The sequence below is a fragment of the Panthera onca genome, chromosome E1 (genome assembly GCF_046562875.1).
Source record: "Panthera onca isolate mPanOnc1 chromosome E1, mPanOnc1 haplotype 2, whole genome shotgun sequence".
In the NCBI taxonomy this organism is placed as follows: domain Eukaryota; kingdom Metazoa; phylum Chordata; class Mammalia; order Carnivora; family Felidae; genus Panthera; species Panthera onca.
The window spans coordinates 16588951-16601388 of NC_138352.1; the positions used below are offsets into that span (position 1 = coordinate 16588951).

General features: G+C 52.9%; 1 protein-coding gene across 4 annotated transcripts in view; it reads right to left on the bottom strand.

The window, feature by feature from the left end:
• ZZEF1 (zinc finger ZZ-type and EF-hand domain containing 1) overlaps positions 1 to 12438 on the bottom strand; it is a 102177-nt gene that overhangs the window by 7818 nt on the left and 81921 nt on the right. For all 4 annotated transcript variants that reach the window (XM_078437950.2, XM_078437948.2, XM_078437949.2 and 1 more), the window contains exons 43-52: positions 11495 to 11688; positions 9714 to 9833; positions 7960 to 8151; positions 7089 to 7189; positions 5844 to 5979; positions 5382 to 5741; positions 3419 to 3562; positions 2765 to 2933; positions 2294 to 2392; positions 1734 to 1899 (exon numbers count right to left, since the gene is read on the bottom strand). In XM_078437950.2, coding sequence (XP_078294076.2) covers positions 1734 to 1899; positions 2294 to 2392; positions 2765 to 2933; positions 3419 to 3562; positions 5382 to 5741; positions 5844 to 5979; positions 7089 to 7189; positions 7960 to 8151; positions 9714 to 9833; positions 11495 to 11688 — 1681 coding nt within the window. The remainder of the gene's footprint in view (positions 1 to 1733; positions 1900 to 2293; positions 2393 to 2764; positions 2934 to 3418; positions 3563 to 5381; positions 5742 to 5843; positions 5980 to 7088; positions 7190 to 7959; positions 8152 to 9713; positions 9834 to 11494; positions 11689 to 12438) is intronic.

Here is a 12438-nt window from a genome sequence, read left to right on the forward strand (position 1 = left end):
GTGGAAGGAACGACATCAAAACAAAAGGCTTCTGCACAGTAAAGAGGACCATCAACAAATGAAAAGGCATCCACGGAATGGGGGAAAACAGTGGTAAATCACACATCCAGTAAGGACTTAATACCCAGAATATACAATGAACTCATGCAGCTCCATTTCAGAAAACCCCACATAACCCGACTAAAAATGGTCAAAGGACCTGAACAGATATTTTCCCAAAGAAGACACCCATACGGCTAACATGAAAAGATGCTCAACATCACTCAGCATCGGGGAATTCAAGTCAAGACCACACTGTCACCTCACATGCGTTAGGGTGGCTAGTATCCAAAAGACGGGAGGTAACAGGTGCCAGCGAGGATGTGGAGAAAGGGGAGCCCTCGTGCACTGCTGGTGGGAACGCAAACTGGTGCAGCCACTGTGGACACAGTATGGAGCTTTCTCGAGTAATTCAAAACAGAACCACAGTATGATCCAGTAATCCTACTACTGGGTTTATATCCAAAGGAAATGCAGTTGTTACCTCAAAACAATACCTGCACTCGAATGTTCATTGCACCGTTATTCACAACGGTCAAGGCATGGAAACAAGCTAAGTGTCCTATCGATGGAGGAGTGGAGAAAGCAAATGTGGTGCATATATACACAGCGGAGTATGTGCCAGAAGGAAAGTCATGAGAAAGAAGGAAGACCTGGAGGGCATTGTGCCGAGTGAAATAAGCCAGAGAAAGACAAACCCTGGATGACCTCACTCGCATGTGGAAACCAAAACCACACAAAGAAAGTCAAACTCATAGACACAGAGGTACTTGCTGGAGGCCGTGGGTGTGGGAAACAGAGAGGCTGGTCAAAGGGACAAGCTTTCAGCTGTAAGACAAGTAAGGTCTGAGGATCTAATGAATGACACGGTGACTACAGGTGATGACGGCGTACCATACTGGATCGTAGAGAGGCGCGCGTAACTGCTGTCACACACAACAGAGGTAACATGAGGTGCTGGGTGTGTTAAGTAACTTGATGGGGGCCCTTGTACAACGCGGACACACAAGAAATCTCCTCTAGCCTGTAAATATGTTACAACTTTGTCAATTACACCTCACCGAAGCTGGGAAAAAAAGAGAAACAAACCAATTCTAAGATGTATATAGATATGCAGAGTCAAAGATAGACAAGACGGCCTGGAAGCTGAAGAGCAAAGGATTTATGCGACTAGATATGCGAATTCATTAGAAAGCAACGATAGTTAAGACAGCGTGGTACTGGCACCAGGACCATAAAGAGCGTTGGAGCAGCAGAGACCAGACACAGACGCATCTGTACAGACACCTCCTTTGTGAGCAACAGGGTGCTGGAGTGAGGTGAGGGACAAGTGGTCTTTGGGGTCAGGTGGAGACTCACATTCGAATAATTAACCCTGATCCCCTGCACTTCACGTCCTACGCAGAAGTCATTCCGCGTGGAGCGTACAGCCAGGAGTGAAAGAAAAAATAACAAAAGCTTCTAGAACACAGGAAGCACCTTCACCACCCCAAGGTGGAGTGAGGCGGAAACCGCCTAAACAGGACAACAAAAGCACTACCATAAAACACGACTGATGAACGGCAAGATGTCAAAATTAGAAACTTCTTTTCATCAGACTCCAGTACAGAGAAACGGCAAGCCAGAGTGGGAGGAGATATTCACAGTTGTCCACGAACTCCCTGCGAAGGACTCACATACGGACAGCGGCTCACCTGTGGGTGCAGCAGCGGACGATCCTCAGAAGCAGGTGAATGGCTTTCAATCGCTGATGGCCAGTCTGGCGACAAGCCACACCCACCAGCCATTCCCAAATCTGGGCCAGTGGGAGGTGGGGCACGACTCTTTCTTCTGACAACATCTGCTTCAAAATCTCGAACCCTGGCCCACAACCACAAAACACCGATATTTTAATGATTAGCTCTTGTATTTACTCCGGAATTATTAACTCTTATGTTTAACAAATACGAGGAGGTAACTACGGTTAAATTTTGCCTTTCATAAAAGCAACATAGGACCAACATTTTCAGCTCCTCCCTTTCGCAAACCGCCCTGCAAATTCCAAGAGAAGACGGGTCTTTTGTAGGTGCCCACAGGTGCTCTTCTACCCGTCCATGCAAGAGGACAGCCAACCACAGCACACCACGGTGGCCGTGTGCTAGTATTAAAGTACCTGCTTTGACTGTAACAAAGATCCGCGACATAATGGCACCTACCCCTCCCCCGAGCGTCCCCGGCAGGGACATCCTACACACAGAAAGACCAGGGCACACACCTGTCTGGAATCGCCCGAGGTGCCCAGCCGTCACAGTGAATTTGTAGCCCCACTCCGTGTTGCTCATGTCAGAGGTGAAGCGATAATACAGAGTATCTCCTGGGTCACACAAGAACCAGAAACAGGTCAGGACACCACAGCAACAGAGAATGGCGACAGACTAAGCCCCATGTGACATCCCTCCACGTCCCTTCTCTCGCTATTGAGTTTGTTTGTTTGTTTGTTTGTTTGTCTTTGAGAGACAGAGTATGAGCAGGAGAGGGGCACAGAGAGAGGGAGACACAGAATCGGAAGCAGGCTCCAGGCTCCGAGCTGTCAGCACAGAGCCCGACGCGGGGCTTGAGTCCATGAACTGTGAGATCATGACCCGAACTGAAGCCGGACATCTAACCGACCGAGCCACCCGGGCGCTCCTCATTACTGAGTTTAAGTACTTCATGGTAAGAGTCCGTATGACCAAGTATTTATTACCTGGAAGCTCAAAATCCTTCCATTTCTGCTGAGACCCACTGAAAGTGTGTCGATCCTGCTGGAAGTCACTGCTGCTGGACATGGCCAGCTCGTCACAGCCCTCCTCCGTGCTGCACTGCACGTCGAATTTGATTGAGAGGTAGATCGCACCAGGGATGTGGACCTTATCCTGGGGAGGGGACAGAAAGACACCTCTGTCACTCCTGAGGGTTTGCCTCCTGCCACATCCTGCAAATGTGAGAGGGTTAAATGTCAGCCCTGCCCTCCCCGGCCCTCGGTCTGGCGGGACAGGAACACGCACACGTGAATTAAACCGAAGGACAGGGGTCTCCGAGGTGTGGCCACGTCATCGAGATGGTGCAGTGAGGGCTGAACCCAGGCCCACACTCAGATGCCAAGGATTCCCTGCAAGGAGCTAGCTGCAGGGAAACTGAACCCCCACCCCCCCCCCCAGGCCTGGGCGCTCACTTTTCCCATTAAAACCAGGTCACCAGGAAAAAAGACTGGGTGGTAAAGACTCCCTGGCTTTGGGACCAAGGAGGCCCTCTCTTGGCTGGGGCTTGGCAGGGGTGGGGGGCGGGGAGCCGCTCGGGGCATTGGCGAGCTTCTCAGCACCCCTCGTGGGTCCTGCCAGCCACACGTCTTGGAGCGTACCTCAAAGTTGGTGTTATTGTTATACGGGTGTTTGGACTCCCTCACTTGCACTTCCATCCCAGGCTCCTCCATGAACTGGCAGGCAGCCAGGGCCATGGTCCCCAGCATGCTCCCTCGGCAGCCCTGGAGTACCTTCCGCAGGATCTGGCGGGACACGAAGCAGCGAGCGTCAGGGCCTGCCGGTGGCAGGGAGGAGGAGGAGCCCAGTTCAACCCAAGGCCTGTCCAGAGGGGCTGGCATCACCACAGAGGCTGACCTCACCCGCCGCCTCTCACGGCAGGGGGTGGGGAGAGGGGGGACTTCCTGTACACTGGGATGCTGGTTTTCCTTCTGGAGAACACCACTTCTGGGAGCTCTGAGAGAGCCAGCAGAACCTATCAGGGGTGTCCCGGGCCCTGAAGAGTCCTGAGACCAGCAGGGGAAGGATGCGGACAGACAATTACAGCACAACAGGCCACATGCCGAGGGGGTGAGGGACTGGGGGCTCCTCGGGGCGAGGGTGGGGAAGGCCACGTTCCCCTCTGCCACTCGCAGATGAGAGGTGCGGCTACAGCAGAGCCGCCAGCACCTCCAAGGCTGTGTGGCTGGGGCCAGATCCAGGACTTACAGACTGGTGGTGTCTTTGACAGGCAAATTAAGGAGAAGAGGATGAACTCACATCCTGAGGAGTCCTCGCGTAGGGCGGGCATGTGTGTGGGTGAGGGCACATGATGTATGTGGGCGCCAAGGGGACAGGGAAGAAGAAGGCGGCAGTAAATGTGACTCAAGAGTTGTGCACTTGGAATCTGGTAAGGTGGTGACAAAACCATCCCGTTCGGCTGGAGGTGGTGCCCACAGCTCCCGCCACCCAGGCCAGGCCAGCTCTGCGACGAGGCTCCTCACGTATGTGCACCCTGGGAAGCCTTGCTACCCCAACACTACTCTCGAGACAAAGCTGAAGATTTGACTTAAGAATAAACACAAAACCAGGGGTGCTGGGGGGGGGGGGGGGGCTCCAGTGGTTAAGTGCCTGACTTCGTTCAGCTCGGGTCACAATCTCACGGTTCGTGGGTTCGAGCCCCACGTCGGGCTCTGTGCCGACAGCTCGGAGCCTGGAGCCTGCTTCGGAGTCTGTGTCTCCCTCTCTCTCTGCCCCTCCCCTGCTCATGCTTTGTCTCTCTCTCTCTGTCTCTCTCTTAAAAGTCAATGAACATTAAAAAGAAAGAAAAAAAAGAAAGAAAGAAAAGAATGGGGTGCCTGGGTGGCTCAGTCGGTTAAGCATCTGGCTCTTGGTTTTGGTTCAGATCATGATCTCACAGTTCGTGAGTTCCAGCCCCACGTCGGGCTCTTTGTTGACAGCTCCAAGCCTGGAGCCTGCTTCAGATTGTGTCTCCCTCTCTCTCTGCCCCTCCCCTGCCCATGCTCTCTTTCTCAAAAATTGATAAACATAAAAAAAATCAAATCAATTCAAATCAAAGAATAAGAACAGAACCAGAGGCCTGGAAACTAAGAACCAGAGTGTGGGGTGAGGGTGCAGACCCCACACCTGCCCCCCAGAGGCCGGGGGCCTCGGACAGGTCCCTGGCTGCACTTCCTCACGACAGAACTCTCGCTGGTTACACTGCAGCAGGTGCAAGCGTCCCGGGGCCGATGTTCCAGGAACAAGACGCAAACCACCCCGGAGGCGTCCTGTACCACGGAACACACCGGGGGCTGTAATTCACCCTGTCCTCTGGACCTGGCGCCACGAGAAGAGATGGGCCGGGGAGCGTGCAGAGCCAGGCTCCACGGGATCGGCGGGCCGAGCGCTCTCTGCACACCACGTCTGCCCAGGCTGTGACCTCCGCTCTGGGCCGGCACTTGGGAGAGCCCAGCCATGCCCACGGCCAGCCTCCGCTGCATCCGGAGGAAGCATGTTCAAACGTGGGGGCGCAGAGGAGGCACAGTGAGGGCGAGGACCCAGCCTGACCTAGTAAACAATCACCTTCTCCCACTGATGCTTTTCTTCCAGCTGCATGAACATATCCAAAATGTAGGTCATGTGGGCCGGGCCGCTCAGCTCCAGGGTCTCCTCGCTCACGGGCACGTGCCCAGGCCACTCAGCGAGCAAGGACGCCAGCACGTGGCGGGCGTACAGGACAGCCGTGGCCTCATTCACGCGGAAAAGGTACTCGCGGACGGCCCTCCTGCTCTTGCAGCCCAACTCCTTGTGCAGGAGGGCAGCACTCTTGCTCCGGCGCTGCTGGGCATAGCTCTGCTGCAGTTCGCCCTCCGTGCTGGAGATCAGCTTCTGGGTCACGGGGTTGGACTCGGCAGTGGCCTGGTCACAGCGTGCGGGCCGCGACTGCAAACCCAAAGACCACTGTTACGGCAGCCGGCCCCTCCCCACTGGCTGGGGTGCGGGGCCAGGGGCCGACCTTTCGTCTCCAAGGGGGAGGCAACGTACCAGACACGGTAAGATGATCATGTCTGTGTCCACGGCCTTGGCGCTCTGCTCGTCCAGTCTCAAACTCCTACTGGGCTGCCACCTCTGAGCCAGGGTCCGGATCCTTTCGTCCGTGGTGAGCTCATCCCCATCAAACCTGCGGAGAAGGGGCACGAGGATGGGCACAAGAGGTACCGAAAGGGAAGAGTTCAGCCTGCAGTGGAACTTGTCAGGGACACTGACGGGAGGTGTCTTCCTGGGACTCTGCAATTACATCATCACACCCCCGAGTCTGCGACACCAGTTCACCGCGCTCATTCACTCATGCACGCAGACGTGCACGTACACGCTTGCGGCAGAGAATGCAAGGCGTCCCTCAGGATCCACGCTCCCTGGAGCCTAGGAACAAAGTTCCCCAACGCTGTAGCAAGAGACACAGCGCCCCAGCCGGCGATGTGGTGCCCAGCCCCTCCCGCAGCGAGATGCGGCGGTGCAGCCGGGCTCGCGCCCACGGGAGGCCAGCGAGGTAACGCGGGCCGCTTCCAGAGTCCACCCCCCAGCGGCCGGGGTGAGGACGCGCTCCTCTCTCTACGATTCCCCCTCCCCCCGGGCCGGAACAGAGGCGGCACGCACGGGTGAGCCATCTGGTGGCACAGGGCCACTCCAAGGAGCAGAGCTGCCCACCCACCCTGGACAGTCCACGAGAGGAAAAACAAACTCTATCTTCCTTGACCTGGTATTTCTGGGTCTCTTAGTTCCAGCAGTACCCTGCTTCGTTTCACAAAGGACTCGAGGTGATACGTAAGAAATACGTACGGGAAAACAGAAATACGGGATGAAAACGCAGAAGAAAGTTAGAACAGGAAGTCGAAACCAGGATATGAGGGACAGAGGGGGAGATCAGCTGCACACACATGTGGGAGTTGGGCCCAAGAACCGGCCCTGAACTTCCCGGCAAGAGAAAGGGAACGTTATAAATTCTATGAGAATCCTTGGGGGCACGCCATGGAAATAATGTGCCGCGGTGAACAAGCAAACGACACTCTGGCTAGAGGGCCCTGCTTTGCGCTGTTTGCCCCAGGACGACGTAGGAAAGGAACCTTGGCGTCGGCGTCAACTGGCACCCCCGCGAGGGACACGACCGCCACTCAGATGACGCGGGCGTGCGGCAGTCAGCTCTCACATCGCTCACGAAGAACCACGGGCCAGCTCCACGTCGTGGCCTCCCGGGAGTCTTTACCCACGTGTTGCTGGCAGGGTCCTCACCTCTTCTGAACCTCCAGGAAGAAAGAGTCGGTCCTCTTCATCTGCAGCTCGTATATGGCCCGGAGAACGTGCAGAGGGGCATTGAGGGCGTCGTGCGCCATCTGCAGAGGAAGAGAGACAACTTAAAAGTGCTTCCGCACATCGCGGATCACCTGAACGCAAAAGGGAGAAAATAACTCTTTCTAGAATTACCACAGGTTATAATTTAAGAATATTGTGTGATCACTTAAAGCAAACAAAATTATAAACCCTAAACCATGGACCGTGGAACCTGCTATTATAAATTCAAAGGACAACATAAAGCGTGGAAACGCCAAAAGAAATACCAGGCCCCCAAATGCAGTGCTGACGGTTGAGAGCTGCCATCGCCACCGCATCGCTGCCGGCTTCTCTCCAGCCGCCTCGTGCCCCCGTCTGACCGCTGGCACCGGAAGTCCAAGGCTATACTTCCTTTTGGTTTCCCAGAAAACTAAACTTGCTTTTCCTGACCTCCCGCCCATACCCGTGTGCTCTTCCTGCGGCCACTGATCCGAGGGAGAGCGCCTCCCCAGGGACTGTGAGAGCGCGCGTCTCAGAAGCCACGGGGAGACACAATGGACGGGCTGCAGACTATGAGCACGACTGCACACGCGTATTTCACGGGAGAGAAGATCTAAAGCTTTTAGACTCAAAAGGCTTAAGAACTACTGTGCTAAGGGCTTCTCCATCCTTCCGGATCGATTCTACACAATTCCAACTGAGTCTTCAGGAAGTGATCTCCCAGCATGTCAGACAGAGGCATTTTCGCACAGAGGCAAAAACGAGGTGCAAGGCAAAAGGAATCCATCCTGTGGAGTCCCTCCACCGTCCACACCACGGCCCCAGAACTCACCAAGAAACATATTCTGGTGGGCTCATCCAGGCTTTCCAAAGGATCTAGCTTCCTCTGCTCCGGCTCTCCAGGGCTGCTGACCACGCCTTCTGCATCCTCCCCTTGATCCCCTCGCTCTTCCGGTTCCAGGCCTGGGTGCTCGACCAAGGTGTGGATCTCCTTCTTTGAGGAGTACAGCATGATGGACAAAATCTATGGGCAGAAAACCAGGCAGGGCGGTGGTGTGGGGGTTCAGTGGGTGGGAATGTCACACATATCTTTAACCCTCAAAGGGTGGAAAACATCTGACCTCCTTAAAAGATGTACGGATTCACAAAAAGAATGTGAGACGAGTAAAAAAAGAAAAACATGAAAACGTGTTCCGTTGTACCTGTAATCAAAGAAATGCTAATAACTAAAACTACGAGGGACCTTTGTGTTTATTAACTTTGCTGCTAACGATGCAGATTGGTATTTGGAACTCATTTTGCTGAATGGTAAAGAGCTATAAAAACATCTACTGCCTTTAACCCAGGCAATAACTCGCCTTAGGAATAACATAAAATGTGCAAGAAGTTACACTCATGGTCAATGAGGCTGGAACCTGCCTTCGTGTTTCACTTACAGCCATTAAACATGGAAAACTGTCTAGTGACCAAGGGAGTGGCCACTGCACGCACACCCTGCATTCGAGGCTGTACATGTAACACGGATGCAGAAGAAAACAACTAGGGAAACCAATCTGACAATAAATTTCGTGTTAAAAAAATATATTAAAGAAAGAATTAAAAAAAAAGAAAACAACTAGAATAAGGACATACATAAAATATTAACAGGAGCTGTGTGTGTGAGGCGAAATTTGAAAGTTTTTCTTCCTTTCCTATAGTTCGAATTTTCTGCAATGTGGTTCTATTATTTGAAGAATAAGAAAATTTTAGGGGCGCCTGGGCGGCTCAGTTGGTTAAGCCTCCGACTGCAGCTCAGGTCATGATCTCACAGTTCGTAAGTTCGAGCCCCGCGTCGGGCTCTGTGCTGACGGCTCAGAGCCTGGAGCCTGCTTCCGATTGTCCGTCTCCCCCACTCTCTCTCTCTCAAAAATAAATAAACATTAAAAAAATTTTTTTTAATTTAAAATGTTTCCTCAGATTGAGAGCCCAGATGCTTTCCAGATTATCCCCATTACTATGCTTTGGCACATTTTCCTGCAACCGAAGCAAACCCTCTCGTGGGACCTGAGAGCTGTGTCCTCATGCTCAGGCCTGTGTGACGGAGACGGGTGGCTGACCAGCTCCCACACAGCAGCAGCTCGTCTTGGACCTGAAGCAGTTGGTCCAGAAACTCCACAGAGAACCACAGTAATTCCACTAAGAAAAACCTAAGGCCTACAAGGAATAGTAACCAGATGAAAATCACTGACTAAATCCTACATAAAATAAACATAACCAAGGACAAACTCAGAAACTGATTTTAGCTCAAAGGGGCTTCAAAGGGAAATAATGATCCAAGGAAACACTTTATCGCCATGATAAAGGGCCAACCGCATGTTTCCATAGAATACTTCTCCAGTGTTCTCTGAACAGACATCAAACTCGTCCTCCCTGACACGGAGGACAGGTGTCACAGTCCCTGTTTCCAACAGGGACACAAACGGAAGACGTGGTCCAACCACCGTACAGAATGAGCACGCGCTGGGCTAGCCCCGTATTCACTCGCGGGTGGGCAGCCTGCACCTGCACCAGGTGGCGGTGGTGGCGGGAGGCACGCCCACCCCTTACCTCTAGATCCCGGAGGAGCCACGTTTTACTGAAACCAGTTCCTTTGCTGCACTTTTTCACCAGCAGCTTCAGCAAATCCGTCTGAAGGAAGGTCGCATGGGTCTCTTCGAAACCGTGAGCCTGCCACACAGAAGGGGTGACCATCTCAGAGCCCACCGTGTCAGGAAGATTCCAGAATCGGCAGGAAGGATGAGACTCTGAACCTCAGCCCTAACCAGAGTCTGTCCGCTCTGTCCCCAGTGCGCCCTCCACAAGCACTTCTGAAGCCCAGGACACGCCGTGTGCCACGTCCCATGCTAAGGGCAGGGGCTTCACGGCCCTCTCCTGCGCTCTGCCTTCCCAAACCTTCCCAGCGTCTTCAGACGAAAATCGAAGTCCCGACCCGTGGCAGTCAGGGCGGACGGGGCACTGTGGACTCTCTGCCCGTTTCTCTGGTCTCGCTTCCCTCTCGGGCACGACCCGGGAGGCCTGGAGGCGCTGCTTCTGTTGACAACCACACCTGTTCCTGGGCCTGGCGTCTGCAGCTCCCCCTGCACACATCGCTCTGCCCAGACTCCCTCTCTACCACCTCGAATTTCGCCTCCGCAGAAAGGCTCGCTCTGACTCGTGGTACTTTTCCCTGCAGGCTCCGTGTTGTCTGTCTTGCAGGCTGGGCTGTAAGCTCCACCTTTTCTCAAGTTCAGTGCTACATGGCTCTCGGTGCTCAACAATACTTGTGAAAACTGGGAGTCAGAGACAGAAATGGTCTATGCCTTGGGGCACCTGGATGGCACAGTCGGTTAAGCGTCCAACTTCGGCTCAGGTCATGATCTCACAGTCTGTGAGTTCGAGCCCTGTGTCGGGCGGGCTCTGTGCTGACAGCTCAGAGCCTGGAGCCTGCTTTGGATTCTGTGTCTCCCGCTCTCTGCCCCTCCCCACCTCACAATGTCTCTGTCTCTCTCTCTCAAAAATAAATAAACATTAAAAAAAAAAAAAAAAAAAAAAAAAGAAATGGTCTTTGCCTTCAGGAAGTTTATTCTCTCTTTCAGACCGTGACCAATGCCGTGGAGTCAACAAACATCATGCATGGCCTCCATCCCCCCCCTACAAGCACTCAGGGCTGGGCTGCAGCTGGAAGCCCCTCAGGGCTGGCTCCCTGGGCTGCTGGTTCCTTCTGTGGTCCCCTGGGCAATTAATTCTGCCAAAGTCCAGGCACTCACAAACTTTTAAAACGAAACCCTTCTTTCACGGCTATTTCTGTGGGGAGGTAGGGTCCTAAAAACGCTCCTTCCCCCTGTCAGGCCCCTCAGGTGGCAGAACAGAAGAACCATGTTCCCTACAAGTCAAGGCTTCTCATCTGCACCCCTGTTACCACCCAGGGGTAATATCCTCACATGTCTCCCTCCTTCCACCCCAACCACCAAGCCTATCACTCAAAGTCCCGTAGGATGCTGGTCCTCTCCCCTTCCTGTTGTCCTTTGATGGGCCGGAGGAGCTGTGGTTCAGAGGGAAGAGAGAAACGGTTTGGTCTAGTTTCTTCCCATCTTCAAAGGTTATGTGCTCATTAGGTAAATACCTGGTTCTGGGAAACAGTACTGAAAAAATACAAAGAACCAACTACTGGGAAAAACCTGTTTTTCCCTTCGAGTTATCCTTTTGCAAGACCCCATACGTTCCTAAAAATAATCAAGATCCTAGGTTAACCATCTATCGAAATCAGATGGCATTTCCTTGATGTAAATGCCCCGCAGATGTTAAATCACAGCCAGACTCATTACCAAATGGGAGAAGCTCACCATTACCTTCAGTGTCTTATACAGTCCTTTGAGGGCCAGGGACAGGACCCAAGTTGCCTCCACTGCCTCAGGACAATGGCTCTCCATGCTGGTTTGCAGGAGGTGACTGGCGATAAAGGCAAAGTGCTGGGAGTACTGGCTCAGCTGGGCCTGACAGTCGTTGCATTCCTGTCCTTTCTGGACCAGCTGGTAGTCCTTCACTGGAGGGTGATGTCAGGCAGGAAGACAAAAGGCACAAAAGTCTGGTCAGTGCTTCCTGCAGCAAGGTCTCTTCCCTAGTAACACACCTTTACTGAAGTAAGAGCAGCAGGCCCCAGAACATAATCTCCCTGGCTTCAATTTAGCCGTCATAATTAAGGCTGGCTTGCAGGTGAGCACAAAAATAGCACTGGGCCACCTATCCATCGAGCAACTGGGAGAGACAATTTACGTTCCTACTACTGTGCACACACAGGCTGTCTCCAAAAGTGCTAAAGGAACTTAATATAGTACACAGAAGGGACTTCCACTCCCAGACAAAACTAAGACAGGCTGAATCTACTCTCCTATCTTAAGCAACCAGAATGTAAAAAAAAAAAAAAAAAAAAAAAAAAAAATCACAGACAATGGTTTGCAGACACGAGGCAACAAGCAGTAAAGGACTATGATCCCTGATAGAAGAGACATAAACCAGGGGAGTCTTCCAACAGCCTGGCTTTCTGGAGACAATTTACAGGCTGCAGAACAGATGCTGGAAATCCAAGCAGAGTCCCGCAGTCTCAATGAACTGATGAGAAAGAGGTCAGAGTTCAGGAAAGTCAAGGTAGCTAGAATTTTGGGGGCAGAATATCATGAAGAAGAGAGAGGCACAGAGACAGAGAGGGTATGGGAGACCTGTCTAGAAAAGCCACAGAAGCTTCCTCGTGAGTCTCTGGAAGTATGATCTGCGTGAAGTCGAGAGCAAACTTCCT